Source organism: Hippocampus comes, unplaced genomic scaffold (assembly GCF_001891065.2).
Source record: "Hippocampus comes isolate QL1 unplaced genomic scaffold, H_comes_QL1_v1.1 scaffold17, whole genome shotgun sequence".
Taxonomy (NCBI): Eukaryota; Metazoa; Chordata; class Actinopteri; order Syngnathiformes; family Syngnathidae; genus Hippocampus; species Hippocampus comes.
In genome coordinates, this window is record NW_017805002.1 from 845,327 (window position 1) to 856,079 (window position 10,753).

Genomic DNA, 10,753 nt, shown 5'->3' on the forward strand with positions numbered 1-10,753 from the left:
ATATATATATATATATACACACACACACACATATATATATGTGTGTGTGTGTGTGTGTGTGTGTGTGTGTATACAATGATAAAATTTTAGCAGATTGACACAGCATACGGACACATTGAACATTATTTTGAGAATTGTGTGGATGCTTATGAGCAGTTTGATATTTTGCAACTTCTACATTTCTTAACTGATGCAAGCATTGTAGGATCATTCAGAACATCTGTGCAATTATTTTTCACATTCCACAAATTTCAACTCTTCCCAAAAATCCATCTGAAAAAGTCATTCAAACGAATGGAGAAATATCACCTCAAATTCAACATCTCTCAACTGATTAAAATAATTTGAACAATCCAAAATTGTTTTGAATAATTATTTTGCCAGAAAAATCTGAAATTAATGCAGAATTATTATATTTTCAGTCATGGATTTCTTTTTACTTCAGACATTTTTTCAGATCAGCATTAGCTCTTCAACATTCATGTACAATGTCTACATAAATTGCTTGCTGTCTATTTGTTGTAGCTCTGGAATAAAGCTTACATTGGGTGCTTTTGTAACACATTTGATCAGTAGATGTGACATGGTTAGGTGACTAAAGCAAAGCATTACCAGGAGGAGAAACACTGCTTGGTGCTGATCACCCATCTCGCATCTACCAGGGCACCTCCGCAAAAATGGTTTCCTTTCCTGCCGGGTAAGAATGAGTGTTCAAATGTGGCATGGTTGAATGTGTTTTCTTGTTATAAAGGAAGCTCTTTTTCACACACATGCGTGCATGCACAGACACACACAGACACACAGACACACAGACACACACACACACACACACACACACACACACACACACACACACACGCACACCTGCACGCACCTGTCTCTGAGGCTAACCGTCCACGGTGAGTTCCCAGGTATGCCGTTTATGATGCGTAACATTGTACTCTGGAAGCGGTCCTCTCTTTTCCCACACTCGCTGAACTCAACTTTTTCTGTGTGGAGATAGACACATTTGTAACATTTTTTTTTTCATGTGAAAATTATTAATGTGTAATATTGTACTTTTTAAAGATGCAGATTTTTGCACGGGGGATCACATTTTGCATCAACTAAAAGGCCAGTGTGCTTCTGATGTAGCTGCCGTGGCCACCTCAGGGTAGTATAAGACAGGCAGACGTATTTATTGTTCAATGAGGCTCGGCTAGTCTCAGCTCCTTGGATAGGCTAAATGACTCGAAGTCCTGTTATATTTTCTTTTTTTGTTGCTTCACCTTTTGTGTTCAAATATATGTTGCTAAAAGGGTAAAATATGTAGTCAGTAAAAAGAGAATACTGTATATACTGAATATATATCATATATCACTTAAAATATGACTATATATACACACACATTCAGATTTTTGAAATATGACTGTATACAAGACGTATAGAAAATAGCTGATTGATTTACAGTACCTATATATTGTGTTTTCCATTATGTGCTAGCATTAGCACTCAGCTAGCGGACTAAAGGCATGTGTTGGGTGACGTGTGTTTTAAATACACAAAGTGAAATTCTCCTAGTTTTAAGCTTACTTTGACAGTAGACGTCAACTGGCAGTGGCCTTAAACAGCTTGGGGCCTCTTTTTTGAAGAATTGTTCCATATTTACAAAAGTGTTGGTGAGTGAGGTGAGTTGCGTACACTGTCACCATACGGCACGTACATTTCTCATTTGCGTGTGCAAGTCAAAGTAAAACAATTTGCTGAATGGCAGCTGATATCTCAAGGCACCACCTTATAATAAAGGTATGAATTTTCTAACATACCCACTGGCTCCGTGAGGGATACTTTCTCTCCAGCTGTTGAGAAGATAAAAATGTATTGCAGAAGCTCTGTCGTTTTTTGAGATGTATAAACAAGAACAAAAAAATACAGTTTAGTACCGCATTGCTTGATGGCACAGTAGTCAAACTCGGTTTTGGGGTCGATGGTGTAACACCAGGGACCGTGTTGGTCCCCATCTGGGTTACGACAGTAATTCTCCGTCAAGTTGGCCTCGGGATGCGTCCTGGAGTTGATTCTGGAAAGTCAAATGCTAATCAATAGGTGATATCGAATGAGTCACCATTATGACAATAACCCCCTCTCCCCCACCAAAATTAGTGGAAACGGTGAGGCCAATTCCTTTAAATGATTGACAGATTTTGGTGCCCAGTCCTGTTGCATCATTCAAACAAATGGCACTCAATGTCAGGCACTCAGTTTGACATTTTGACTGTTACCTGGAAAGACTACATGGATACTCTTTTGAGGTTTTGATATCTAGTTTTCCAAGTTAATAGCAAAAATGAAAAGGAATTAGCCTATATGCATCTGAATGCTTTGCTGACACGCCTTGCAACTTCAATATTCATACTTGGTCAGGTGAGGCGTATTCACATTCCACTTTTGGCAGGTGATGCCCTTGCGAGTTTTGCGCACCATGCCTCGGTAGTTTCTCCCGTTTTCATGATAGCAATCTGAAAGGATTAAATCAGTGAAATTATTTTGAAAACATATGGAAGGATGCACCCAAAGATACAAGAACGCACATATAGCGGTATAGTGTGTATTTCAACATTTCTTGGGGGTAAAACTGTTTCCACATCTACTTTATAATTAATACAGATGCCATAATTCGATTTTGATCAAGTATTAGATTTCTTTACCCAGAACTGCAAATTTTACAAACATCCCGCTGACGACAAGTTAATGGTCACAATGCATATGATAGCACTATTGTTATCGTGGGGTTTTATCTTATTTTGCTACTTCTAATGCTCTTCCATTGTATCCTACTCTACTGTGTGCTGTACCCTCTGCGTCAATGTCATCCGCGCAGCGCTTGATCTGCAGGCACAGCGCCGTCCTCATCTCCGGCACGGACGTGAAACACCAGGGGGCTTCAGAGCCGTCCGGGTTGCGGCAGTAGTTCTCCTCCAAGCCCCTAGGTGGCAGCGAGTCACCTTTTAAAAACATTCCTTCATTTCAAGTATGTTGCTTCGCGCTAACCTGTTACCTTGTTAGCCCTTCTAAGTATTCTGCCTCTGATTGTTTTTTTTTCCTTAGGAGCTGTGGTTTCGTGCATAGAAAATTTGAGGCACAAATGAAGCCAGAGATGGATAGTATTTTATATATTTTTCCCGATGTTACCATCGGCAAAATTTAAATTTTGTGAGTTATTTCCGAAAGTTTGGAAAGCTGTAGAAAACACATTTTGATGGCATAAAAGTCAAACCAATGCTAGCTTGCAGTTGTGACCGTCTTCTTCTGTATGTATGCAGTATAGTGGCCAATGTCCATAAAAATTAAAAAGCTATCAAAAATAAATAAATAAATAAATATTCAAGTCAAACAGATATACTTGAAGAATCTACCGAAGTATATCTGAGGTATTTGAACTTGTTTTTCTTCTCACCATTTCTGCCCTTCCTCCATCACGCTGTGAAAGTTGACACTCACTTGCATTCATATGTGTTGGGGTAGAAGGGATGCTCGTGAGGATACTGCGCGTCCCAGCGCTGGCAGGGGATGCCTGACGTGGTCTCATTGACTCTGCCCCGGTAGTCCTCTCCGCGGGCGCGGAAGCAGTGAGTGGTGAAGCTGGACCGCTGACGCTTCTCCACACGCACCTCGGCTGAGGAGAAATCACAGGGTGGAGGAAGCTTAATTGGGAATATAATGGACAACTGACTTTTTAATGGCTTGCATGCAAACAATTGGGTCTTCGGAGTCTTCTGCGCACCCATCAAATGTAAAATTATACAACCGAGTAATATGGATTATGGGGCTGTGAGTGCAGTATTCGGAGATGTGTCTGGAGCACAAGTGTAATTTGACAGCCGAGTGATGCAGTCCTGCTTTTGGCTGGCAACCGGTTCAGGGTGTCCCCCGCCTACTGCCCAAAGACGGCTGGGATAGGCTCCAGCACCCCCCGCGGCCCTTGTGAGGATTAAGCGGGTCAGAAAATGGATGGATGGATGGATGGATGGGTGGATGGATGGATGGAGTGATAAAGTGCTGCCTCCTTGAATGAAAAAACAACACATGCTTTTGCTGTCTTTATGCATGCTCGCTTGCAACCTCCTGATTTCTGCACTATATAATCTTTCTAGTCACTCACACACGCGCACACACACACACACACACACACACACACACACACACACACACACACACACACACAAACAGTTTTTCAAACGAAATAGTGTTTGCATTTTTTTGCTGCATAGGGTTGGAAAAAAATGAAATAGAAATATTAGTTGAATTGAATGATAATAACGATAATAATAATAATAAATTAAACATATGTCATTCAAATTTATTTAACATTGAATGTAAATAAAAGCGTATTTGATATTTTATAATATTCTGATTTTAAACAATAATGAATGACAAATTAAGTATATATACACGAATGACTACATTTTAAAAAGTTAGTTTTAATAGTAATAATAAATAAACAGGCTTCAGTACTAGTACAGTACAGTAATAACTACTGTTACTATTCCTAAAATAACGTATTGATAAATGCAAAAATACATTTAAAAAATATCAGTTAACTTTAAAAATATGAATGAATGAAAAATGAGATGTACTTTCTCAAAAATTAGATGACAAGGAACCATGTTAAAACAGATAAAACATTAAAAACAATGGAAATATTGATAGTACTAAGAATAATAAATACAATAAATTACATATTTAAAAAATATTTTACCTTATATAAAAACAACAATAATCCTTATTACTACTATTATCATCTATCTATCTATCTATCTATCTATCTATCTATCTATCTATCTATCTATCTATAGGTGAATAAAAACTAAAATGGAGCTTTTGCGTGCTGTTCTTCCTGAATGTCAAAATCAAAACGGGAGTTTGTGCCGCGGACTCTTTACTACATCACAAGAGGGCGCAATTGCACCAACCTCCCACTACCCAACCAGAATGGTAAACAGTGGTAATTCCAAAGTTGCACCTTGTTGCACAACTTCTGTTGCAAATTTGGGGAAAAGTCCACGTTGCGAAGACTCTCCAATAATCTGTAAATAATTATTATACCGACATACTGTTTGATGTTAAAGCTGTAGAAACTACAACTATTACAACACATTTGTACAGATGGTATAAATACATTCACAGGCATATATTCCTGATTCTCAATGGAAAATGACTTCCTGAGTCACTTACAGGAGTAGTAGTACTAGTCAAAGAAAAGGAAGTGCATTCTCCTTTCTTTGCGTCAGTATGACTGTAGTTTTATACTCCTTGCAGGGGTGTAAAGCGGGCACAAATCATGATGCACAAACTATATTAATGCTTTAACTTATATTTAATTGTGTTATGATTCAATATTTTAATAAGGGTGCAGTATTGAAGTGTGCTATTTTTTCTTATAAAAACAAAACAAAACAAAACACAAAAGGGACTCAAACGAATTGGTGGCTTTTCAACTCTTATTTTGAGTTACAACCATGGTCACGTCATGAATTAAACTTGTATGTTAAGGCTAACTAAAGAATATTTTTAATTTTTTTTGGAAGTGTACGTAAATCGTTGATGAAGGGGGCGACAAGGTTATTTTAGTTAACCGAAACTAACAAAATAACAAATGAAAATTGAAAAAATATTCACAGTCAGTCACTGGGGACATGTAGAGACAGACACACCCACATCCACACCATCACAGAGTGGGAATCGACCCCACGCTGCCCGCATCCAAGTCCGACGAGTGTACCACTACACCATCATTCTATTTATTTTGATATTAGCGTTTGGCCATACAGAAGAAAGGTTGAACAATAATTTGGGAATTGCTTACTTTTTTACATAATACTTATTGTGACCTTATTATCTTTTTTATTTTGCCATCTTCAAATACTCAATATATAAATTAAAAAAAACTAAGACTAAAACTAATAATAAATAAAATGAAGCCGTTTTGAAATAAATTTAAAAAAAAAAGAAATCCCAAACTATTCATCTTGAGCACCGCATTGGTAAGGGCCGGGCCAAACATTTTGTTACATATCCGAGCGATCTTACTGCACTTGCTGATCTCGCAGCTCTCTCTCTCCACGTCGGGGTCAGTGGTGTAGCACCACGGCACGGGCGAGGCGTCAGGGTTACGGCAGTAGTTGTCGTCCAAACTCTTGTCGGGGTACCTGAAGGGAGGACACGCCACGTCTATACGCGAGTAATCGCTTGCCGTCAATGTCAACTGAGGGACGGGTACTTTTCGGGCTGGTAGATGTGCTGATGAGGGTACTGTTGGTCCCAACGTTGGCACTCCCTGCCGCTCGCCGTGTGGTCCACCTGCCCTCGGTAGTCCTCGCCGTTACATGTGATGCACACCTCTGCACGCACACACACACACACGCACACACACACACGCACACGCGCACGCGCACACGCGCACAACACGCGCACACGCGCACACGCACACGCGCACACACACACACACACACACACACACACACACACACACACACACACACGGGTGTAGTCCGCCTTCTGCTTGAAGTCAGCTAGGATAGGCTCCAGCACCCCCCACCCCCCACGCCAGGACCCTGTTCAGGATAAGCGGTGTTGAAAATGGAAGGATGGACATTCTAGCTCATTCACTGCTTTAGCAGGGCGGAACGGTGATGGACTGGTTCGCACGTCTGCCTCACATTGCAGAGGTGCAGGTTTTGATTCTGGCTCCGGCCTTCCTGTGTGGAGTTTGCATGTTCTCCCCGTGCCTGCGTGGGTTTTCTCTGGGTACTCCGGTTTCCTCCCACATTCCAAAAACATGCATGGCAGGCTGTGTGTGTGAGCGCGAATGGTTGTTCGTCTCTGTGTGCCCTGCGATTGGCTGGCAACCAGTTCAGGGTGTCCCCCGCCTACTGCTCGAGGACAGCTGGGATGGGCTCCAGCACACTCATGACCCTTGTGACGATAAGCAGATAAGAAAATGGATGGATACTGTTTTAGTCTGTTGTTGTATTTATTTTATATATCTATAATAGCGTTTCTGTTTTCATATATCTTATGCAGTAGTGTTTCCTCGCTGGGGCGGGGGAGGGGTGGGGGGCATTGATGATGGAAGTTGTAGTGGGCTCTGGCCGTGAAGGGTGCCACCATGGTCGTAAAACAAAAACAAAATGACATTTTACTTTATCAAATAAACCATACCTTTGGTGCCAATGTTTATTTTTATAATAGAAAAGAATGTGAATATTACTTAAATTAGGTTCGGTGCCTTTGCTCCCAGGAACAAAAATGAGTCTGGTGCTATGCACGTGCTCCTACAACAAAACATATTACAGTCTATACATTATCTTACCGTCTTTGCACTGAGGGATGCTGCAACTCTCGTACCGCCGCTCGGGGTCAGTGGTGTAGCACCACGGCCCGATGCGATCCCCATCTGGATTCCTGCAGTAGTTCAGCTCCAAGCCGTTGCTGGGCGAAGGAGTCCACCTGAACACATCACAATTCCACCTCTGAGAACAACGGTGGGCAAACTCCGCGTTTTGTCATTTTGTAGGAGAGTGTTTTCACTGACACCCATGGGCTACCTTTAAATGTACCGTGTGAAAGTGGTCTTAGGCAAATATTTGTCAAATCCATCAATCTCAACTCAACTGAATTTTATACTCACCTGTGATCGTGAGGGAACTTGGACCACCACTGCTGGCAGGTGAGCCCGCTTCGGGTAGTAAACACCTTCCCCCGGTAGTCCTCGCCTTTACCCACGATGCACTTGCGAACGTAGACTGCGTATCAAATACACAAGAACTGTCGGGACCACGTGGGTTTAGGCAACGTCGCACGTCTCTTTCTTACCTTTCTTCTCGTAAAGGTCGCAGTTGACGTTACGCTTCACCTCCGCGTTGCTGCCATCACCCACCCAGCGCAGGTGTTTGCATGTGGCCGTCGGCCGCGTCTCATAGTTGAACGCTCTGGTGGACACATTGACACTAAAGGCTTCCATTCATTCATTGTGTGTGTGTGTGTGTGTGTGTGTGTGTGTGTGTGTGTGTGTGTGTGTGTGTGTGTGTGTGTGTGTGTGTGTATACATATCGATCAGAGATATTGCACAAACATTGAGCATAGTGATGTACTGAGCAACAGACAAGGTATCAACCAAGGGTGTCAACAGTAGTCGATGACAGAAACATTGAGACTGAGAGAGCTGTGAATAAACACTCAACACTCAGTGACATCACTGCAAACGTTCACAAGGAAGGGGTGAAGGGATCACAATCCACTGTTTGAGGAAGACTTATGGGAGAAGAAGTATACAGGCCATACCACAAGGTGCAAACCACTTATCAGAAAAAAATAAAATAAAAATCAGAAGGCCATATTGGATTTTGGAAATCCAGAGATGAGCCATGACAGTTTTGGAACAACATTTTATGGACTGATGAGACCAAGATTAAGCACTAACAAAGCGATTGAGCAACCCAAATATGGAGAAAAAAAGGATCTGCTTCAGGTCCAAAGTGTTACAAGATCAACTGTAAAGCATGGTGGAGGTAATGTCAAGGCTTGGGCTTGGCTAGCTGCTTCCGGAACTGGCTCACAAGTCTTTATTGACAATGTAACTCATGATGGTAGTAGCAGAATGAATTCTGAAGTCTACAAAGCTGTCAACACATCCAAATTAATCAGAGAAGCTTCATCATGTAACATGACAATGACCCAAAACACATTGGCAACACGACAAAAAAACTTGAAACACACACACACACACACACACACACACACACACACAAACACACACACACAATTTGAATCGAGTTCATCGCCACCTCACAGCATATTTTTTATGGACATCATATACAGTACAGTGTACCTGCAGTCCAATGAGAGCGAGCAGTGAGCGGCGCACTCCTCCACATTTAGGACCAACAACATGACAACGTGGGCAGAGTTCCAAGAAGTGGGGACCAGCTCTCGGCCCTCCGAGCGCTGGAAGTCATTCAGGGGACTGCGATAACCTAAATTGAAATGCATCAGACAACAGAGCAGAACATTGTCAGCTTTACGCAGCAGGATTGATTTTGACCCAAATCATTTCTGTCACAGTTAATATGCGGGAATTGTCGAAGTTCTTCAACCCAAATTATGATTGATGCTAAAATATCTTTATTATTGTTATTCATTAATTATGTACTGTTTTGGAAAAACACAACCCACGACTAGTAAAGCACAGTATTATTTCAAATTGACTTGCATTTCCTGAACAGGAAAATCTGTTGCAGTGGTTGGAGTTATTCATTCATTCATTCATTTTCTTATCCGTTTAACCTCACAAGGGTCGCAGGGGGTGCTGGAGCCTATCCCAGCTGTCTTCGGGCAGTAGGTGGGGGACACCCTGCACTTGTTGCCAGCCAATCGCAGGGCACACAGAGACCAACAACCATCCGCACTCACACTCATATCTAGGGACAATTTACAGTGTTCAATCAGACTGCCGTGCATGGCCTGTTTTTGGAATGTGGGAGGAAACTGGAGTATCCGGAGAAAACCCACGCAGGCCCAAGGAGAACATGCAAACTCCACACAGGGAGGCCGGAGCTGGAATTGAACCTCTGCACTGTGAGGTCGACGCACTAACCACTGGCCCACCGGCCCACCGGGCAGCCCGTGGTTGGAGTTATGCGTGATTAATTTCTTTTAAATGATGATCTAAACTAACACACGATTATTTTTTTGGTTTGGCTTGCAACACAGCATGACATTCAGCCGTTTGTTTTTGTATCCCGCCTACTGCTTGAACACAGCTGGGATATGCTTCAGCAGGATCCCGACCCATGTGAGGATAAGCGGTTCAGATAATGGATGGATGGAGGGCTGGATGGATGGACATGAATATAATACTTACAAAGCAATAATATAGAATTATTGATTTAAATTATTTGACAATGAAATACAAACTAAATAGGCGAAATCAGTTTTAAAAATCGCTCATGATAGTTCAAAATGGTCAAAGAATCCACATTAAAGCACTTCACATAGCTGACGCTCTCTTTATGGAAGGTGATATAATCCATTTGTTAAGAACAGTGCATTATTCATATTTTATTGTTGTTGTTTTTTAGTTACTACTTACTAACGTCTACATGATTATATTACACGATGCATTGCGTGTGTGCACTTGAAGTGGAGTACGAAGCAGTGCGTAGTACCCTTGCACACGCGCGCTCGCTCGCACACACACTCACACAGACACACAAACGCACCCCGCGACCTTTGGACGCCAGACTATTTAGATGACTACTGTTTATATTTTTAAGCAGTTTCCACGAGTGAAATAATTATTGATTTGAAATATTTATGTTGACGACATATTTATCTTCCCAATATGAATGTAAACACACCAAAGCTTTTAGTTGATAAAAAAGTAGAAAAACTCACCAGTGACCTGGCCTGATGACAGAAAAAAACACAACATCAGCAGTGGCAGCATCGCTGTAAGGCAAAGATTCGAGAGCGGTTGTAGCACGTCAAGACGTCTCATTCAGATGCTATTTCATTTGCTTAAAACGCGAGCCGCGCCATCACGAGGAAGACGTAAAACGGAGCAGAATAGACGACTCTTTCGAGGGAGAAGATTCCAGAACATGAAATGCTGGACACTGAGCCCTTATTCAAACAAAGAGGCCTTCGTACAAACAAAATCACAGGGGATCAATAAGTTTCACAAATCATTAATCAAGAGTGGCTTTTTGCTCAC

General features: G+C 41.7%; 1 protein-coding gene across 1 annotated transcript in view; it reads right to left on the reverse strand.

Annotated features, from left to right (window-relative positions):
- Positions 1-10,694, reverse strand: part of mst1 (macrophage stimulating 1) — a 12,877-nt gene extending 2,183 nt beyond the window's left edge. Inside the window, exons 1-14 of the mRNA XM_019857165.1 lie at positions 10,435-10,694; positions 8,870-9,014; positions 7,855-7,970; positions 7,670-7,784; positions 7,352-7,488; positions 6,260-6,380; positions 6,070-6,188; positions 3,481-3,655; positions 2,835-2,965; positions 2,396-2,498; positions 1,923-2,059; positions 1,806-1,838; positions 875-989; positions 613-690 (exon numbers count right to left, since the gene is read on the reverse strand). Of these exons, the coding sequence (XP_019712724.1) occupies positions 613-690; positions 875-989; positions 1,806-1,838; positions 1,923-2,059; positions 2,396-2,498; positions 2,835-2,965; positions 3,481-3,655; positions 6,070-6,188; positions 6,260-6,380; positions 7,352-7,488; positions 7,670-7,784; positions 7,855-7,970; positions 8,870-9,014; positions 10,435-10,537 (1,628 nt within the window). The 5' untranslated portion in view covers positions 10,538-10,694. The remainder of the gene's footprint in view (positions 1-612; positions 691-874; positions 990-1,805; positions 1,839-1,922; positions 2,060-2,395; positions 2,499-2,834; positions 2,966-3,480; positions 3,656-6,069; positions 6,189-6,259; positions 6,381-7,351; positions 7,489-7,669; positions 7,785-7,854; positions 7,971-8,869; positions 9,015-10,434) is intronic.
- Positions 10,695-10,753: the final 59 nt, after the last annotated feature.